General features: G+C 47.3%; 1 protein-coding gene across 13 annotated transcripts; it reads left to right on the top strand.

The window, feature by feature from the left end:
* The first annotated feature begins 214 nt into the window (after positions 1 to 214).
* Positions 215 to 18,642, top strand: NFYA (nuclear transcription factor Y subunit alpha). Of its 13 annotated transcripts, XR_011682856.1 has the most exons (11): positions 215 to 353; positions 2,956 to 3,042; positions 5,976 to 6,062; positions 8,255 to 8,401; positions 10,293 to 10,424; positions 11,083 to 11,188; positions 11,656 to 11,822; positions 13,202 to 13,375; positions 14,261 to 14,362; positions 15,150 to 17,083; positions 17,180 to 18,642. XR_011682856.1 is itself a non-coding variant. In XM_071450144.1 (10 exons), exons 2-10 carry the CDS (start codon positions 2,968 to 2,970, stop codon positions 15,201 to 15,203), a joined length of 1,038 nt encoding a protein of 345 aa, XP_071306245.1. In that variant the 5' UTR covers positions 215 to 353; positions 2,956 to 2,967; the 3' UTR covers positions 15,204 to 18,642. The 13 variants fall into 13 exon arrangements, 12 of the variants coding, with proteins under 12 accessions (XP_071306245.1, XP_071306243.1, XP_071306244.1 ...); XM_071450144.1 differs by having other exon boundaries at positions 5,979 to 6,059; positions 15,150 to 18,642; XM_071450142.1 differs by having other exon boundaries at positions 5,979 to 6,062; positions 15,150 to 18,642.
* Positions 18,643 to 20,070: the final 1,428 nt, after the last annotated feature.

The raw sequence follows: 20,070 nt of genomic DNA, 5'->3' as shown, positions 1-20,070 counted from the left end.
CGGTATCGGCTCACACAGCATGGGGGTATTGCCGCACACAACATGGCGGCGGCGCGCGCGGGCGGACCCTCTCCACGGTCCCGGCCCAGAACATTCCGGGCAGGGGGCGGAGCTTAGAGCCGGGCGGGGCCCGCCCGCGCGCGCGCGCCGCGGCCCCCGCGCAGGCGCAGCTGCGCCGGGCAGGGCGAGGCGCGCGGTTGGGCGGCCGCGGCCGGGCGGGGCCCCGCCCCTCGCCCCCTTTGTCCGCGGTTGGGCGCCATTTTGCGCGGCGGGCGAGTGCGGGCGCTGATTGGGCTTCGGGGCCCCGCGGCGGAGCCAATCAGCGCGGGGCGCGGACCGGGCAGCGCGGCACGGTGAGCGCGAGCGGCCAATATGGAGCCCCCGCGCGCCGGGATTGGCGGGGCCGCGGCCACTCAGGGGCTGAGGGGGGAACCGGGGCCGGGCTCGGTTCGGCCGCGCCGGGGCCGCGGGGCGAGCGGGGCCGCGAGCAGCGGGGTCGGGTACACCGCGGCCGGGCGGGGGGCGCGGGGCCCAGCGAGGCAGCGGGGCCCGGCCTGTTCCCCCGGCGCGCTCCGCCCCGGGAGCCTCCCCCGTCCGGTGCCGGTGTGCGCGGTGCTGCTGCCCTGATGTGTCCGGCGGCTGGGCCGGTGTTCGGGGCAGCCGGGGGCTCGAGCCCACCGGGAGACCCCCGGGCCGGGGCTTCCCGCAGTGCCACAACAGCCCCGGCTCCACATGTCGTGCTCGGTCCGCCCCCATGTTAAATCCGAAATCCCGCTCCGGTGTGGGCGTGCGGTGTCCCGGGAGCGGTGGATCCCGCGGAACGGAGCTCGTGGACACCGTCCGAGCGATGCTCCGGAGCTCTCGGGCTGTTCGTGGCACTGGTTTGCTCTTGGTGTGGGTTGGTTGTTGAGGAAACTGCTCCTGGTGGAGCTGTATTTGTATAAATATAAATGATGTGTGTTTTATATGTATATGTATAAATATTTGTATGTATTTTTGGAGCTATCCTGTGCAGGAGCAGGAGTTTAATGATCCTAATGAGTCCCATGCAACTCAGTACATATATATATATATATACTATAAAATATATACATATTTCTATATTACATATATAAAAACATATATTTATATATTGTGTACGTAAATGCACATTTGTATATAATATATTTTATCTATTTTTAAATGTAATTATTTTTATATATTTGTGTATATATATATATATGTGGTGCCTATATAAATATCTGCTGCTAGGACTGGAGCACTCCCTGGTTCCCAGAGCATTCCCGGTGAGGAGGAGCTGCCCATGAGCTCACTGGGGGAGGAGCTGCCATCCTCTGCCATTGATTGATCCCTGATCATTAATATTTAACTTGGCTACTCTGTGTTTAACCAAGGGGATGAGATAATCCCTTGAATGGTGAGGATCCAAAACCTTGTCCAGAACTTCAGGCAGCTGCTGCAGAATGTTGGGATTACAGAGCTGTTAATGTTTTAATTAAGAAACTTAATTTAAGGCAGAAATGAAGTATGCAGTGTGAAATTGAAATGGGAACCTGAAATTGAAATGGGAACCTGACAGCAGCATTTTCAGAAAGAATATTTATCTTCTTTTATTCTGGCTGTGAAAAAGTCTCAGGAAATGGGCAAAGGATGGGACTCAAACAGCAGCAGTAACCACAGCAACGGGTACAGAGAGTCTGTGACTTAATCCTGTCAGCATTCCTTGAAAAATGGAGGGAGCCAGAGGTTTTGTTGCTTTAGACTTGGAAAATTAAAAGTTCCAGGCTGTGGTTTCGTTCAGCGGTGTAGCAGGAACTTGTTCAGTCATGGCATAAATCAAACACCTCACTAAAGCAGGAATTCTGCTGCTGTTGGGCCAGTGAGGAGAGAAGCAGTGGCAGGGAAAAGATGTTTTTATTTCAGCACAGTGGTGGTGATGTGTGCAGGGAAAGGGCCAAGGAATGAAGGGCAGCGAGAGGATGGAGATGCTGGGAAATCTGCTTCCCAAAATCCACGAGGGCTGTATTTGAATATAGAAATACTTGTTTAGGGAAGAAATTCTTCCCTGTGAGGGTGAGGAGTTAGGAGCTGAGGCTGCCCCTGGATCCCTGGAAGTGTCCAAGGCCAGGCTGGGATGGTGGAAGGTGTCCCTGCCCACATCAGGGGGTGGCACTGGATGGTCCTCAATGTCCCTTCTCAGCCAAACCATTGCATGAGAGTAGGAGGAGAGGGAAGAAAAACGAGGAGAGAAACCTTCACACCTTAAGGTTCAATTTCACACCTGAAGGTTTTGCATTTCCTGAGCTTTCCCAGCAGTGCCACTCCCTTGTGTGGGCACCACAGACTCACAGAACTGGCGAAATCCATGAAATTTGGGCCAGAACTGAGGTGGTTTTGCTGCTCACTCAGCTTGGATGGGCCTGAAGTGTTTCCTCTGTTTATTGCTGAGATGGAGCAGCAAAAAATCCCTGGGGCAGCTCCTGGTTTGCTTGGCTTGGCAGCTGCTGGGGGACAGTGGGGATTGGATTGCCAGGCCTGGGGACAGTGGGCATTGCCAGGCCTGGGGACAGTGGGCATTGCCAGGCCTGGGGACAGTGGGCATTGCCAGGCCTGGGGACAGTGGGGATTGGATTGCCAGGCCTGGGGACAGTGGGGATTGGATTGCCAGGCCTGGGGACAGTGGGCATTGCCAGGCCTGGGGACAGTGGGCATTGCCAGGCCTGGGGACAGTGGGGATTGGATTGCCAGGCCTGGGGACAGTGGGGATTGGATTGCCAGGCCTGGGGACAGTGGGCATTGCCAGGCCTGGGGACAGTGGGGATTGGATTGCCAGGCCTGGGGACAGTGGGGATTGGATTGCCAGGCCTGGGGACAGCGGGCATTGCCAGGCCTGGGGACAGTGGGCATTGCCAGGCCTGGGGACAGCAGATCACCTGATTTTTGTTGTTCTTGCAGGGCTGAGGCACCATGGAGCAGTACACAGCCAACAGCAGCAGCTCCACGGAGCAGATCGTGGTGCAGGCAGGGCAGATCCAGCAGCAGGTATGGAATGGGGAATGGGGGAGCCCTTTGCACCCCTCAGAGGGAACAGTTGGGATAAACCCCAAAGATTTCCTGTAAATCCAAGGAAATGAGGGTGCTGAGCTCCTCCCTGGGGAGAGGTGGTGCCAGAGCCTGAGCTTGGGCAGTGGAACCTTCTCAGCTGGGACTGAAAGGGCACCTGGGGACAACATTGGCCTCTATGGCACTGAGAGATCCAATTTCTTATTTACCTGTGAACAGCACAGAATCCAAACAGCAAACACATCCCAGTTTGGAAAGAGCTTGGTTTCAGTAGCACAATCCTGATTCTCCTGGGTTCCTGTTCACCTGACTTCTGTCACCTGGGCTCTGATGGCACCTGCCTGGAAGTCAGAGTAAATGTGGTTTTTAGAATGCACTTACTATATCTTTTAAATTAAATAAAATTTATACAATTTTATATAACTACAAACATTTCTATAAAATTAAAATGAAAATGCAGGTGTACATGTTACCAAATTTCAGTGTAGCAGGAAGTTTGCAAAATGGTAGTGACATGGGGAAAGTAAAATATAAAAATATAGTGAAACATCTCTGAAAATGGAGGAAACAGAATATTAACAGAAACAATCAGTTGTCCACAAGAAAAATTCCCCCAAAGTTGAAACAGATTTTGTTCAAGCCCACAGAGGTTTCCTCCAGCTTTACCAAATGAACATTTGTAGAGATTCTTTGTTTCAGAATAACACATGGAGCAAAAAAACCCAGACAGACCAGGAATTCAACCAACCAAGGAGCTTTGGATGAACTCATCCATCCCACAACGAAATTCATGTTTCAGTGTGCAAAACACCAGGGCTGAGTTTAGAGGCTTTACTGATTTTGGCTGCTCAGCTTTCCATATCCAGATGTGGGGATGTGTTTCCAGCTGCTGCTGAATTTTTGCTGCATCTTCTGCTGTAGTTTGAGGAGGTTTGGTGCTTTGCCATGCAAAGGGCTGAGCCTCTGGATGATGTTTTCAGGGAGAGCTGCTTTGCTTTGGCCTCAGCAGGGACCAAACCCTTCCCCTGGGTTTAGCTGGAGTTGATTTTTTTCCAGCCAGAACAAGAATTGCACTTGAGATGAAAACATTTTATATTAAGGATTATCTGAAATACCTGTTTGCAGCAGATAACCAAAGATGTAGTTGGCTTATTGACATTTTCCAGGTGAAAAGGAGATAAAATCAACTCTTGGCTTTCATTTTCAGTACAACTTCTTCAAGCCTGTGTCTGATGTGAAACATTTTGCTAAAATGAGTTGTTTTACCAGGCTGTTGCAGCACTTGGGAGGGAGCTGTCCTTCATCTCCCCATGCTTAACACAGTTACTGGGAGTATTTTGGGCCTCTTAGCAAAGAGGCTAAAGATAGAAAAGGATTGAGCTGTGACTGCTCCTGCAGCCTCTCCAGACTGTCCCTCAGGGTCACTGGTGGGCACACACCAACACAGGGGTGGCAGAGATGAGCTCAGACTGCTGCAGGAAGGGTTTGGTTGGGATAAACCAGTGTGCCCAAAATCTGCAACCCTTCACTGTGCCAAAACCTGGGCGGTGAGCAGACTGAAACCCTGAAACTGAGCTTGAAATCCTGCCAAATGACCCATCCTGTTCCCTGTGAGTTGGAATATTGAAGCCTGAAAGTTCAAAACTAAAACTGAAACTGAGCTTGAAATCCTGCAAAATCACCTGTCCAAAATTAGCTATTCCTGTGAGTTAGAATATTGAAGCCTGAAACTGAGCTTGAAATCCTGCAAAATTACCTGCCCAAAATTAACTATTCCTGTGTGTTGGAATATTGAAGCCTAAAACTTCAAAACTAAAACCCTGAAACTGAGCTTGAAATCCTGCAAAATGACCCATCCTGTTCCCTGTGAGTTGGAATATTGAAGCCTGAAAGTTCAAAACTAAAACCCTGAAACTGAGCTTGAAATCCTGCAAAATTACCTATTCCTGTGAGTTGGAATATTGAAGCCTGAAACTTTAAAACTAAAACCCTGAAACTGAGCTTGAAATCCTGCAAAATCACCTGCCCAAAATTAGCTATTCCTGTGAGTTGGAATATTGAAGTCTGAAACTTTAAAACTAAAACTGAGCTTGAAATCCTGCAAAATGACCCATCCTGTTCCCTGTGAGTTGGAATATTGAAGTCTGAAACTTCAAAACTAAAACCCTGAAACTGAGCTTGAAATCCTGCCAAATTACCTGCTCAAAATTAGCTATTCCTGTGAGTTGGAATATTGAAGTCTGAAACTTCAAAACTAAAACCCTGAAACTGAGCTTGAAATCTGCAAAATCACCTGCCCAAAATTAGCTATTCCTGTGAGTTAGAATATTGAAGCCTGAAACTGAGCTTGAAATCCTGCAAAATTACCTGCCCAAAATTAACTATTCCTGTGAGATGGAATATTGAAGTCTGAAACTTTAAAACTAAAACTGAGCTTGAAATCCTGCAAAATGACCCATCCTGTTCCCTGTGAGTTGGAATATTGAAGTCTGAAACTTCAAAACTAAAACCCTGAAACTGAGCTTGAAATCCTGCAAAATTACCTGCTCAAAATCACGTATTCCTGTGAGTTGGAATATTGAAGCCTGAAACTTTAAAACTAAAACTGAGCTTGAAATCCTGCAAAATTACCTGCCCAAAATTACCTCTTCCTGTGAGTTGGAATATTGAAGCCTGAAAGTTCAAAATTAAAACCCTGAAACTGAGCTTGAAATCCTGCAAAATCACCTGTCCTGTTCCCTGTGAGTGGGAATATTGAACCCTGGCAGTGCAGTTCCAGGGAACTCCATCCTTAGTTTTGCTGAAATTCCCATTCCTCGTGTTCCTGGAGCAGAGTGTGTGATCCCCACCCCCTGTGCCAGCAGTGTGTTGTGCATTTCCATGTTTCAAGCTCTCCCTGTTCCTGTTCCCAGCAGCAGGGAGGTGTCACAGCTGTCCAGCTGCAGACTGAGGCCCAGGTGGCATCGGCCTCAGGCCAGCAAGTCCAGACCCTCCAGGTAGTGGTGACCTCTCTGATTGTGTTTCTGAGCACTGCATGACCCTCCCCAGCAGCACATATCTAATGCTGTGTTTTTCCCAGGGTGTCCAGGAGGAGCAGGGGGATGTGGAGCAGGAATTTCTGCTTGGGTGCTGCCTCTGGGGTTTGCATTGGAGCTGTTCCCGTTGGTGCATGGCAGGGATTCTGGGAGGGAATAAAGTTCAGGGAGATTTTTCAAGTTATGAGCAGCAAAATGAGGAAGGAGCAGTTGGGATAAAGCCCAAAGATTTCCTGTCATTTCAAGGGAATGAGGGTTCTGAGCTCTTCCCTGAGGAGGGCTCTGCCTTCACTGCATGAGGCACACACAGAGGTGGGGCCAGAGCCTGAGCTTGGACAGTGGAACCTTCTCAGCTGGGGCTGAAAGGGCACCTGGGGACAGCATTGGCCTCTGTGGCACTGAGAGATCCAATTTCTTATTTACCTGTGAACAACACAGGGAAACCCAGGAGCCACCACGTGGATCCAAACAGCAAACACACCCCAGTCTGGAAAGAGCTTGGTCTCAGGGTGAAGTGTTTCCTGTCTTGCAGCCTCCTTAACTCACCCAGCCTTTCCAGGAGCCCTTTGTAGAGCAGTTGACAGAGCCTGGGCAGCTGTGGCAGTTTTGCACTCAGGATTCTGCTTTTGTTTGGTTTGTAATTCTTCAGAGCAGGGTGGTTCCAAGGGGCTGGGATGGCCCTGCCAGCTGCAGAATTAACACAGCATTTTTTATGTTCGGAGTTCAACTCTCAGATGCTGCCTCACTTGGATTGCTGGGTTCACTGGGACCTCTGGTTGTTGTTATGTCCTTCCCACCTTTTTTTTTTAATTTTCCTAGTTTGCCTTGCTGTGATTCATTAACAAAAAGCCTGGAATGTCTCTTGTTTTCCTTTCTGCTTCTTGGATATTGTGCTGCTGCCTGTGCTTCTCTGTGCTGACCTGAGCATGCTCCTCCTCCCTGTGTGACCCAGCCCAGGGGCTGAGGGCTTTGGATGGGACATGGACAGGCTGAGGGACAGAGTGGGGACCTGCAAACTCCAATTCCCAGGGCAGGATTTGGCTCCTCACCCTCTGGGATGTGAAACCCAGGAACTCGGTGGCTTTACCACATTGTGATGTTCTTGTTCCTAAACAAATCAGATTTTGTGATCCCCTGAGTTCATCAGACTGATTTTGTATTTAGGCTGTGGAGGTAGAGTGTTTTTCAAGATGTGTTTGGGCAATTTGGGGCCATGGCAGGGTGAGGGGGTTCAAACAGAGAGGTTTTCCCCTTGTTTTTGTTTTCTTGGGCCTTTTTCCCAGTGACCAGAGAGATACCAGGTCCAAGAGTCCAGAGATTCTCAGGCCAAAGTTACCTCAGAATCCCAGACTGGTCTGGGTGGGAAGGGACCTTAAAGCTCACCCAGATCCCACCCCAACACCTTCCCCTATCCCAGTGTGCTCCAAGCCCTGTCCAGCCTCTCCTTGGACACCTCCAGGGATCCAGGGGCAGCCACAGGTGCTCTGAGCAGCCTGTGCCAGGGCCTGCCCACCCTCACACTTTATATTTATATATTTATATATTTATATATTTATATATTTATATATTTATATATTTATATTTATAATTTATAATTTATATTTATATTATCTATTCAATCTAAATCTTTTTTGGGCCCAGAAGTGGCTGCTGCTCATCCACTTTGACTTTTCCTCCCTGAACTCCATTTTGTGTTGCTCCAGTTACAGTTTCCCTCCATAACCATGGAGAGTTTTTTCTCCAGCACATCCCATGCTCCATCCATGTCAGTTTGGAAATGGGAATGTTGTAGGCATAAAATTGAAGAGAGCTGAAGGCACCTCAGAACAGAGTTCTCTCACTAGGAACCTCAACTAAAAAATCTAAAAAATCTCAATAGGAACCACAACTAAAAATCAGTAATTGCAAGGTGAATAATGAAGTTTTTTATCCCACTTTGCTCTTGGGCTGTGCATGAAGGTAGTCCTTGTGGCTGAAAAATGTGATTTTCATGCTTTATAACAACTAGACTGCAAGAGGAGCAGATAACTCACTAAATCCCTGGAAGGCAGAGGTGGTTTGAAGCAGCTCAGTGCCCATTCCCCACACACAGGCTGGGCAGGGGTGGGCTCTGGGGCTGTTCTGGTGGGGTTTTCATTGTTATTTTGTTGTTGCAGGTGCAGGGGCAGCCTCTGATGGTGCAGGTGAGCGGGGGGCAGCTCATCACCTCCACGGGCCAGCCCATCATGGTGCAGGCCGTGCCCGGGGGCCAGGGCCAGACCATCATGCAGGTGCCCGTGTCTGGCACACAGGGGCTGCAGCAGGTGAGACACCCTGGGGGCACTGCACGGCTCTGGGGCGCTGCCACTGCCACACAGCACCCCAAAACCAGCCTGAGCTGCTGCTGCTGCTGGGGGGCTCTGGCACGCTGGCAATGAGTGGAAGTCCTTTATGAACTGGTTTTTGTATGGCCTGGTGCAAAGATTTTAGTGCTAAAACACAGCTGGCTTGGTTTGGGGTTTTTCATCGTGGAATGATTGGGGTTGGATGAGACCTTAAAGCTCATCCAGTTGCACCTTCCTGGCATAGGCAGGGCCACCTTCCTATGGGGTTTTTCATCATGGAATGATTGGGGTTGGATGAGGCCTTAAAACTCATCCAGTTGCACCTTCCTGGCATAGGCAGGGCCACCTTCCTATCTGAAAAACTTCCTATGAAAAACTATCCTACCTGAAAAACTTCCTATGGGGTTTTTCATCATGGAATGATTGGGGTTGGATGAGGCCTTAAAGCTCATCCAGTTGCACCTTCCTGGCATAGGCAGGGACACCTTCCTATGGGAATAGGGGTACTTGTGATAGGGGTACCTGTCCTGTGGGATACCTGTGATAGGGGTACTTGTCATGTAGGATACCTGTGATAGGGGTACCTGTCCTGTGGGTACCTTCCCACAGAGCAGGATTTTTGTTTGTTGAGCAAAAGCAGGCTGAGATGGTGCTTGGTAGCTCTGGCACAGTGGGAATGAGTGGAAGTCCTTTATGAGCTGAGTTTTTATGGTTTATGGCCTGGTGCAAAGGTTTTAGTGCTAAAACACAGCTGGCTTGGTTTGGGGCTTTTTATTGAATGATTTGGGTTGGATGAGACCTTAAAGCTCATCCAGTTGCACCTTCCTGGCATGGGCAGGGACACCTTCCTATGGGAATAGGGGTACCTGGCATGTGGGATACCTTCCCACAGAGCAGGATTTTTATCTCTTGGGATATTTTATCTGGCCCTTGCAATCTAGTTGGGGATCTGGTGCCTGTTCAATTTATGGCTCAGAAAGAGGATTTTTTTAAAAAAAAATTATTTAAGAAAGCTTCTTGTGAGTAATTTGTGCTTGAGCCTCTCTAATGTGTGATGGCTGAAGGGGGATTTAAACATCCCTGGTGCACAGGAGGCAGTAGTGAAGGAGGTACAGAAAATGGATTTTTTTGGAAGTAATTACTTGTTTAAGAGACAGTTGTTAAATTGAAGGAGGTGGCTGAAGTGTTGCTGAAAAGCAAAGGGAAGAACTGTAACCATGGCATAATGGAAATGTCCTGATGATTTAGGATGGGATTTAGGAACCCAGCACAGTCCAGGAAGGCAAATGATGTCTTGGTGTTTTGAGAGGTTTATTTAACATTTCCTTTGTTGCAAACCACTGTAATTTGTATGAGGTTCTTCTCAGTCTGGTTGGTGGAGGAAAATCCATAACTATGTTTTTAAACACAAACTTCAAACCATATTCCAGCTCTTCTTCTTTTTTTAATCTGAGAATGTTCCACAGTGGTGGAAAGACTCTGCAAAGCTGAGGACAACTTTATAAATCCCAGAAACACTTCTGAGTGCTGGATAATTAACACCCCCCAGATGTCTTAAACCCTCAGTCCTCCTCTTCCACCTGCCTGTTTGTTGCCAGTGGATGTGAATAATTGATTTCTCCTGAGTGATTTATTGTGCAAGCAGTGCAGAGCTGCTGGAGCACGGTGACCCAGCTCCCTCTGCCCTGTGTGGCTGTGTCACAGGGAGCAATCCATCCAAACTCCTCATTCTGGAAAAAGAGAAGACTCCCTTGCTTCCTTTTTCTGTGCAACACTAAATCACCCTCAGAGATGACTTGGTCATGCTGAGGCTGAGGAGGGAGAAATCAGAGGCATAGTTAATGTTCCTTTCTGACTCTTTCTTCCACAGATTCAGTTGGTCCAGCCAGGTCAGATTCAGATTCAAGGTGGGCAGGCTGTGCAGGTACAGGGGCAGCAGGGCCAGACCCAGCAGATCATTATACAGCAGCCCCAGACTGCAGTTACTGCTGGCCAGACACAGGTAACTGCACCAGCATGAAAGGCTTTTCTGCAGAGGAACAGGAAGAGAAACTTTTTAAGATGTGGTTAAGTAAAAAAAAAAATTTAAAAAAAAAAATTAAAAAAAGGAATTATTAATATTGAGGAGAACTTGAGAAATAAGTGTCATGTTTTTGTAGTGTTTCATACATGACTCTGGGGCAGAAAAATCAGATTGCATGTTTTTCTCCATCGTGTTTCTGTATTTTATTGGTTCGTGGTTGTTTTTGTCTCTTTGTTGAATTTTGAAAACATGAAGCATTGCTAATTCCATACTTGGGCCATTGTGTGCAGTAGTCCACAACACCTGGGGTTTCTGCTGATGCTTTTGGTTAGGGGCCAAAAATTAAATTTTGGAGCAGAACAGTTCTTCCTTTCACATCTTCATAGTGAGACAGGAAACTTAGAATTTGGGGCTTTTTTCATTATTATTGAACTGTTGGAAAATGCATCCTACATGTGCTTCAGGTGTTTGATCTCCAGGTATTTGCCCTGTGCTCCAGCCTATTTCTTACTGCTGCTAATGAGGCAGCAGAAAGAGACACCTGGAACACCTCAAGCACCATGTGTTCATTCAGGTATTGTAAATACTGTGAAAAAGAGGCAATTTGTGACGTTTTTGTGCTCTTTGTTTTGTTCAGACCCAGCAGCAGATTGCAGTGCAAGGCCAGCAGGTTGCCCAGGCTGCTGAGGGCCAGACCATCGTGTACCAGCCTGTGAATGCTGATGGAACCATCCTGCAGCAAGGTAGGAGGGCTGGGAGGAGCCAGGGCACCTCTTGGAGAGGCTTTTGATTTATTGAGGTGTTTGTGTGCTCTGCAGGAATCCACTCCAGGGTTCTTTCCCCAGAAACAGAAAATCTCCTTGTCTCTGGCAAGGCCTGGTGGAATAAAACCCCTGAATTTTGCTTTTCCACCTCAGGAGTACATGGTTACTCACAGTGAGGTTACAAATGCAAAAACCAGGAATTCTGATGGAATTTAATCCCTCACTGTAGCACTTTTCTGACTCTCTGCATGTTTTGGAAGGATGAATGGGTAAAACACAGAAGTGGGACTAATGCTGTTCCCTTCTTTTTGTGTGCGTGTTTCTGTTTCTTTTTTCTTTCTCTCTCTCTCTCTCTCTCTCTTTTGGTTTTTATTTTTTTTTGTCTTGTTTTTTCTTTTTCTTTTTCTTTTTTTTTCCCTTTCCTTTTGTGTTCTACTTCCTTAAAGTTACAGTCCCTGTTACAGGCATGATCACCATTCCTGCAGCCAGCCTGGCTGGAGCCCAGATTGTCCAAACAGGAGCCAACACCAACACCACCAGCAGTGGCCAGGGGACGGTGACAGTGACACTGCCAGTGGCTGGGAACGTGGTCAATTCAGGGGGAATGGTCATGGTAGGTGTGAAATGCCCACTGCTGCCTCTGGAGGCTGAGCTTTGAGGTGTTTTCTACTCAAATCTAGCAGGATTTTCACAAGGGTAGGGATGGGATAGTGGGAATGGCTTGGGTGGGATATTGGGGAGGAATTTCTCCCTGGAGGTCCTGGCACAAGGAGCCCAGAGGAGCTGTGGCTGCTCCATCCCTGCCTGGAGCCCCTGGGATGGTGGGAGGTGTCCCTGAAGGTCCCTTCCAGCCCAAAGCATCCTGTGATTCCCTGGTTCTCTGATAAACTCTTGTCTGAGACTGAGATACCATGGTCACTCCTCTCTGTAAGTTCCATTAAACAAATCAAATTTTCAGCTTCAAAGGCCTGGATCCTGCTGTGATCTTTGCTCTGGACTTTCTCCCACAGTAGAAACTGAAATCCAAACTGAGCTGTGAGCTGATGAGCAAAGGTTTATGTTTATTCACTTCTGATTTTCTTGAGGATCCCCTAGGATTTGTTTCCATCATTTATAGAGGTTTTTCCTGGCAATTCCTGTTCCTTTGTAGTGTGAGCCTCTTGAATGTTGCTGGTCTCCACTAGATGTCAGCAGCTCTGCAGTGATGCTCTGAAATGAAATAATTGAAATAAAAGATAACCCAAAAGAAAGGGAAGCACCAACCATGTCCTATTTGTTTAATTGTCCAAGAAGCAGCAGCACAAGGAATTGTATTGAAATGTTCCCTTTATTGTCACAGACACCTTTTATGAAAAATCCTTTTGCTAGGATTTTTTTTCTCCTGAGAAGCTGAGAGGCCTCAGGAACAAAATGTAAGCAATGGTTATCTGCTGCTGTGTGCAATGCAACAGGTGCACCTGGGATTAATCTCATGTGGTTGTTTTTAATTAATGGCCAATCACAGCCCAGCTGGCTCGGACTCTCTGGTCAGTCACAAGATTTTATTATCATTCATTCCTTTCAAGCCTTCTGATGAAATCCTTTCTTCTATTCTTTTAGTATAGCTTGAATACAATATATATCATAAAATAATAAACCAGCCTTCTGAAGCATGGAGTCAGATCCTCATCTCTTCCCTCACCTGGGACCCCTGGGAACAGCACCACACTTTATCAGGAAAACCCAGCAGGACTGAGGAGGAATTGTTGGTTTAGATTGGTTTTGCAGAGGTTTAGATTGGTTTTGCAGAGGTTTAGATTGCTTTTGCAGAGGTTTTTAGATGGGTTTTAGACTGTTTTTGCAGTTTGAGAACAGCTTCGTTGCTCCTTTTCATTTAAGCAGCTGCATTACCCGAGCAACGCCCACTTTCTATTTCAATATTGGGCTTTTTAATGCCATTTTTGTGTTCAGTTTGTGCTGAGCTGCAAGCACTAAACCCCCCTGTGTGTACAGATGGTGCCTGGAGCTGGCTCAGTCCCAGCCATCCAGAGGATCCCCTTGCCTGGAGCAGAGATGCTGGAAGAGGAGCCCCTGTACGTCAATGCCAAGCAGTACCACCGCATCCTGAAGAGGAGGCAGGCACGGGCCAAGCTGGAAGCAGAGGGAAAAATCCCCAAAGAGAGAAGGGTGAGAATAAAACTCAGATTTAACACGGGGTTGCTCTGTGACAAAGGCACAGAATCCCACCTGGGCTGGAAAATGAGGGTTGGAATCTTGGTGTTCCTCAGGTTTGCAATGGTTTTGATGTTGTCGATGAGCTGCATCAGAGTAAATTGTTGAAGTCCCTTGAGGATGATTCTGCTTATTTTGGGTGGTTTTGAGAGTGTTTGGAGCTGTGTGTGAGCATGTACTGACTGTCAGCAGAGTGTCTGCAGGGCAGGGGATGGATGGGGACTGGAATTTCCTCTGGAAAAGCAATGACTGGGAATTTCTTTTAGGAAGGCAGTGACTGGGAATCTGTGGGGCAGAGGATGGATTGGGGACTGGGAATTTCCTCTGGAAAAGCAATAACTGGGAATTTCAGCTAGGAAGGCAGTGACTGGGAATCTGTGGGACAGGGGATGGTTGGGCACTGGGAATTTTCTCTGGAGAGGCAGTATCTGGGAATTTCTTCTGGGGAAAGCAGTAACTGGGAATCTTGTGGGACAAAGGATGGATGGGGACTGGGATTTCCTCTGGAAAAGCAATGACTGGGAATTTCAGCTAGGAAGGCAGTGATAGGGAATCTATGGGGCAGGGGATGGATGGGGATTTGAATTTCCTCTGGAAAAGCAGTGACTGGGAATTTCCTCTGGAAAAGCAATGACTGGGAATTTCCTCTGGAAAAGCAGTGACTGGGAGGGTTGTGGGGCAGAGGACGGGTGGATGGGGGCTGGAATTTCCTCTGGAAAAGGAATGACTGGGAATTTCCCCTGGCAAGGCAGTGACTGGGAGGGTTGTGGGGCAGAGGATGGGTGGATGGGGACTGGGAATTTCCAGGAATGCTCCCTGAGCTGCCCTCCCTCCCTGCAGAAATACCTGCACGAGTCGCGGCACCGGCACGCCATGGCCAGGAAGCGGGGAGAGGGCGGCCGCTTCTTCTCCCCCAAGGAAAAGGACAGCCCTCACATGCAGGTGAGTGGGCTCTGGGGCACATCCCCTCCCAGCCCTTCAGGACACACTCCACAAGTGTCTCTGTGCTGCTTGCTTTGGGTTTTGGGGCTTGGCTGCTTGTCCCTCCCTGCCTCTGAATTTTTCGTCTGCTGCCCCTTGGCCCTGCCTGCCTTTAGATTTATTCCAAGCGTAAAATAAATAAAAGCTGGGAATAAAACCTCCTGTCACTGCTTGTGGAGAGCAAGGGGTGTTTGCCCTGAGGAATTAAATGACAGTAATGTAGATGGAAGTGTGTTCACTTTGTAGTTCTTAGGGTAAATGCACACAAACATTCTGTGTGTGTAAAAGAGCCTTTCTGGTTGGGGACTGGGGTGGTCTTTCAGGACATCAATGAAAGGTAAAGACTCCTTATCTTTACATCTGATGGAAAATTAAAAAATGGGAATATCCAATTCTTGGCTGCAGCTTGATTTGCATAAAAGGTGCAAGGCATTTTTCAAAGGAAGGGACATAATGGAGTAGAATGAACAGGTTCTGTGGTTGCTCAGTGCTTTAGAGCAGTCCTATGCCTTTAGGGAGTGTTTCTTATTTTCAGCTAAAATCATTCCTAAATACTGGTCCTAAATAGCAGAAACAACAAATTCCCTGGAGGTAGTCAGGATTTTTGTGGCCTGTAAAACTCAGGAAAAGCAGGACAGAAAAGTTTTGGGGATCAAGGGAAGTGCAGGATTGTCTCCTCCTGATGGTTGTGCGTGGTTCTCTCTGCCTCATGGAAAAATGTGGAATTTCCACCCTTTTGTGTCTGCAGGATCCAACTCAAAGCAACGAAGAAGCAATGACACAGATGATCAGGGTCTCCTAACCCCTGCTTCCAGGGAAAAACACCTGAAGGGAATTCCCACCCCTCCTGCCAGCCTGTCCTGCCTGCCCAGAGTGCCCAGTGAATCCTGGAGGGGGACAATCTCCATGTCACAGCCTGTCCTTTTCCACAGAGCGAGCACCGCGTGTTGAGGACGTGCTTGAGGTTTCAACTCTCCAAACAGAACCTTCCAGAACTCCTCGGTGCCCTCTCCTGATCCAGCACAGGGAATTCAGAGTCCGAGTGCTCATCTCTGCTTTTCCTTCATTTTCCCACCTCAGCCCTGTCCAGGGGCAGATCCCAGCTCCTCCAGCCAGCACTGAGTGGCTGCACCACAGGGCTGGGCTTGAGATTTGTTATTCCATCCACTCCTCACCCCTCTGGACTTGGTTTTCCCTGAGCTGGGCATTGCTGTTGCACTTCTGACCCTGGCAGAAACTGAAGGGGATTCTTTTCAATTCCACCTTGTAAATGTGTAAAGAAGCTCTTCTCTGGGAAAGGTTCAGCCATCCAATCAGTGCTAGAAATAGTCAAGATTACTGCAGGACTCGATGTGTTGTGTCTCTGTTGCGAGTGGGGTGGGAGAGGGAGATGTGGGGGGGATTATTGGGTCACTAAATCAGTCTCTGCCTGGGTTTGGATGTTCATTGCCAGTCCTTGTTGCTTTGGAAGAAAACTGGATGTGAGTACAGAAAGGATTGAAGCTTTTCAGTGACTCTCTTCCAAAGGATTTTTTTTTTTTTTAAATCTTTTTTTCTCACCTGCCAGTGAAGTCCACGGTTCCTCCAAGAGATGTGGAGCCCCCAGTGTCACAGTGGTGCCACTTGGCCATGCCTGGGATGGAGTTTCTGATGCCTGAATCATTTCTACAGTTCCAGAGTGAGGGATTGTTCAGGACAGCAGCAGCTGGGGCAGCTCAGCCTGAGCTGCCTGAAGGACTCAGCAGATACTGATGAACCTTTCATGCTTTTTATAAATTAAGCTCTTAAAAACAAAACAGAAGTGGCACTTAGCAAAGGAGCAATACTTACATTATTAAAAAATAGGATTTTCCCATGACCTACAGCTGGCTTTGTCTGAGCATCTCCACAGAACAGAGTTTTAATTTAGTTCTAAGCCTGCTCTATTATAATTTGAATTTTGGTGATGGGAGCAGTAGTTAAAAGCATTTAACAGGTGATTTCTCCCCATTGCACTGCTCACCTTGATGAGTTACACAGCTGCTCTGGGGATCATCTGCCTGCTGGAATCCCAGCATCTCCAGGTTTTTTTGTGTCCTGTAGCTCAAACTGGATCACAGCAGTGAAATTTGGGGTTGGGAATGTGCTGGGTGAATGTGAACCTGGCCAGGTGAAGCTGCAGAGTGAGGAAATGCTGCCAAGGATGGGTGAGACTGGGTTCAGTCCAGTGAATGCTGAATTCAAGTGACAAGGAAATGCAGCTTGGAAATGACATTTCCTCCCTCCCATCTTTTCCCATTTGCTGGAAGCTTATGGCTAAAGACAAAGTGGAGGAGACAAACCAAGAGGATACAAAAGAACAGAGCCTGGAAAATTCTGTTTCCTTTGGATGAAATAAAAATACTAAACCTGAGAGGGAGGAGCAATGTTGGATCCTTGCTGTGAGCAGGGAGTCCTGGAGGAAGAGGGAGCCTGTTCAGGTGGAGGGACAAGGAGGAGCTGCAGAGGGGTTTGGGATTGGATCTCTGAGGGCAGCTGAGCTCCTTGCTGTGATCCTGGTGGGATTGGATCTCTGAGGGCAGCTGAGCTCCTTCTGTGATCCTGCTGGGATTGGATCTCTCTAAAAGAGGCTCAGTTCCTTGCTGTGATCCTGCTGGGATTGGATCTCTAAAAGAGGCTCAGCTCCTTGCTGTGATCCTGCTGGTGTTGGATCTCCAAGGGCAGCTGAGCTCCTTGCTGTGATCCTGGTGGGATTGGATCTCTCTAAAAGAGGCTCAGTTCCTTGCTGTGATCCTGGAGGTGTTGGATCTCTCTAAAGGCAGCTCAGGCTCAGTTCCTTGCTGTGATCCTGCTGGGATTGGATCCCTAAAAGAGGCTCAGTTCCTTGCTGTGATCCTGCTGGGGTTGGATCTCTCTAAAGGCAGCTCAGGCTCAGTTCCTTGCTGTGGTCCCAGCTCCTGTCCCTCCCCACACACTCAGGGACACTCGGGGACACCTGCAGCTGCAGGAGGAGCTGCCCTGGCTCCTGCCAGGCCAATCCATCTCCTTCCTTTCAGTTTCTGTCCCAGCTTAGATGAGTCACCTGACACTCTGCTCACAGCTCTTAATTGGGATTTATTTCTAATAATTCCAAGGGCATTTTTAACATCGATGGCATCCTCAGGGCCTCTGGTTGCTTCTGCCTTAAATCCTTGTCCAGTTCCAGCACTGGTTTTGCTCAGCTGGCACCTGAAACTCACCCAGCATTTCCTGGGCTCTCCCCCATGCCAGGAATGTGCAGCTCTCCTTAAGGGATTTTAGTTGAATTTGCAGCATTACTGTAAATTTTTCTTTTTTTTTGGAGCATCTGTACATTTTGTTGGAGGAATATTTTTGTGCTGGAGTCAGACCCTCTCTGTGATGTTTTTTGCTCTTCAGTTGATGGTAAATCTCTGTCCTGAAACACCTTTTTGAGAGCTGGAAATTCAGGAAGCAAGATTATTGCTCTGACATAGATTTTGTTTCATTTTTTAAAAATAAATAATTTACTTTTTCTTAAAGAACTTGCGAACTTTTTCCCAATATCCCTTCATATCTAGGTTCTCTGATCTGCTGTTGTAGGTTGTGTGTGAAGAAATAAAGATTTGTGTTCTAGAAAGTCTTATTGTTAATATTTTAAATAGTGATGTGAAAGCCCAAGTGCTCCTATCATATTTTTTTCCTTTGTTTTGTGTTCTGTGTATCACTGCTGAAAGTTTGTGTTTATTTGGTGAGGTTGGAGCCAGCAGCCAACACCACGGTACCAAAAACTTCTGCTTTCATTTGCAGGCAAATCTGTGAAAACTGGAGACGTGTCCAGTTCAAACCTCCCTAGTAATTAAATTAGAATTCTTTGTAGATTGGCTACACTTGAGCAAAAACTTCACTTTAGGGGTGAGGATGAAAGAAGAGGTTTGGGGAGAAATGTGTTTGATTGACCCGGAGCAGTGAAGCATCAAACCCATCAAAACCCAGATTTATAGGAGTGTAAAGATCAGGATTTGGAAGGAAATGGTCCTCAAGTGATGCTAAATGCATGTTAAAAAGAGGGGAAAAATCAACTTTTCTTTGTGAAGGGGCGTGGGAGGGTCCTGAGCTTAACGTAATGTCAGGCAAAGTTTGTACATAGTTCAAAGTTTTTAATTTTTTTTATATGATGCATTTTTTCAAGTGTATTTTGGTCTTTAATAGATGCAATTGTAAGTACTGTGTACACTCTCCAGCTAATAAAATTTATAAACTGAGGAGTTTTTGTTGTGTGTTGGGAATTTTGTGATGGGCCGGGGGAGGGCAGCACAGACTCCACATCAACATTTCACCATCTGAAAACCCCCAGAGCACAAAGCTGGCAGTCATGAATTCAAATTGGTCAATGCAGTGATGATGACACACAGAAAATAACCCTAATGCAAACAAACAAACAAAAAGAAAGAAGGAAATGACAGCATGTAAGAGATCAGAGAATGGGAAGCTGGGCAGGAAATGAGGAGAACAATCATGCAAGCCTGTTTGGGAAGTTAGAATCAGTTTCTTTATTATGATGTAATTTTCTAGCTTCTTTTTTTTTTTTTTTTCAGACAATTTGCAGTAGAATAATAAAATCATCTTGGATATAATGGTAAAAAAAGCTTGGTGTTGTGTAGTCACACCAAAGCAGTCAGCAAGAAATTTTACTTTTCTCTCTCACCCTCACCTTCAGCACTGCAGAGTCACTCACAGAGCAGATTTTATCCAACCCAGGGTGTATTCCCTGCCTTTCCACCTTCTTCCCTCCCCTGCCACCCAATACCTAGGCTGGAGGCTTCCTGCAATCTTGATATCCAAAAATTAAACCCAGTTTTGTGTCCTGTTCAGCATCCTCCGTCTGTAGCTCACGGAATTAGGAGGAAAATCTCAGCTAAATTTGGGGATTTATCCATAATCCCTGAGGGATGTTTGCTCATATCCCCACGATCACAGGATTCTGCAGTTGGATCCACAGGGCTGTAATTTGTAATAAAGTCAGGCTGGATTTGTCCTGGAGGACAGGTGTGTGTTAATAAACAACAAACAGGGAAATACAGAGTTATTTCTGAAATACAGTTATTTCTAACAAATCACTACATTGCAGTGTAAATTCCCCCCCAGGAGCTCAAGCTGATGACAATTGATGCTATAAAACAGACAAATATTTTCCAAGAAGCCCCTTGTTTATTAGAACATGTCAAATGCATCGCTTGTCTCTCTGAAGCCCAGGAAAAATCTCATGGGTTTAAAATAAAGCAGATTTTTTACCACTTGGCTGGATCTCACCAGAATGGGCAGTAATTGCTACTCTGATGGTGAATATTCCAGGGGAAGGAGCTGACTTGGCCTGGCTGTGGTGCTGCATCAGCTGCTGCCAGACACGAGCAGTTTCCTGTATTTGGGTTTGTAGCTCCCTGCTATTTAAAAAACTGAGTCACTTTGAAAAGGAAATGCACCCCAGCTTTCCTCTGGGTTTGCCCACCAAGGTGCTGTGCTGTTAGAAAAGTGCAATTATTTTCCAGAATTCTGCATCCAGGTCTTTCTTTTCTCTCACCCCATCACCACCCTCAGCAGCTGGGTACAAACTGAGCCACCTGGTTTTGACTGAAGTGGTTTTGGTTTCTGGACATCAGCCTCGGTCATGTCCCACCATGTCCCACCATGAA

This window comes from Agelaius tricolor, unplaced genomic scaffold (assembly GCF_023055355.1).
Source record: "Agelaius tricolor isolate 1412-34295 unplaced genomic scaffold, bAgeTri1.0.p SCAF_30, whole genome shotgun sequence".
Lineage (NCBI taxonomy): Eukaryota > Metazoa > Chordata > Aves > Passeriformes > Icteridae > Agelaius > Agelaius tricolor.
Note: the sequence above shows the minus strand (reverse complement) of the source record. Positions and strands in the feature narration are given on the sequence as shown.

Bases quoted from the DNA above. Each gene is read 5' to 3' on its own strand.
- NFYA (XM_071450140.1), top strand. From the start codon at position 2,968: ATGGAGCAGTACACAGCCAACAGCAGCAGCTCCACGGAGCAGATCGTG. The intron at 10,425-11,082 runs GTAACTGCACCA...TGTTTTGTTCAG, and splicing joins TTACTGCTGGCCAGACACAG to ACCCAGCAGCAGATTGCAGT. The intron at 14,363-15,149 runs GTGAGTGGGCTC...TTGTGTCTGCAG, and splicing joins AGGACAGCCCTCACATGCAG to GATCCAACTCAAAGCAACGA.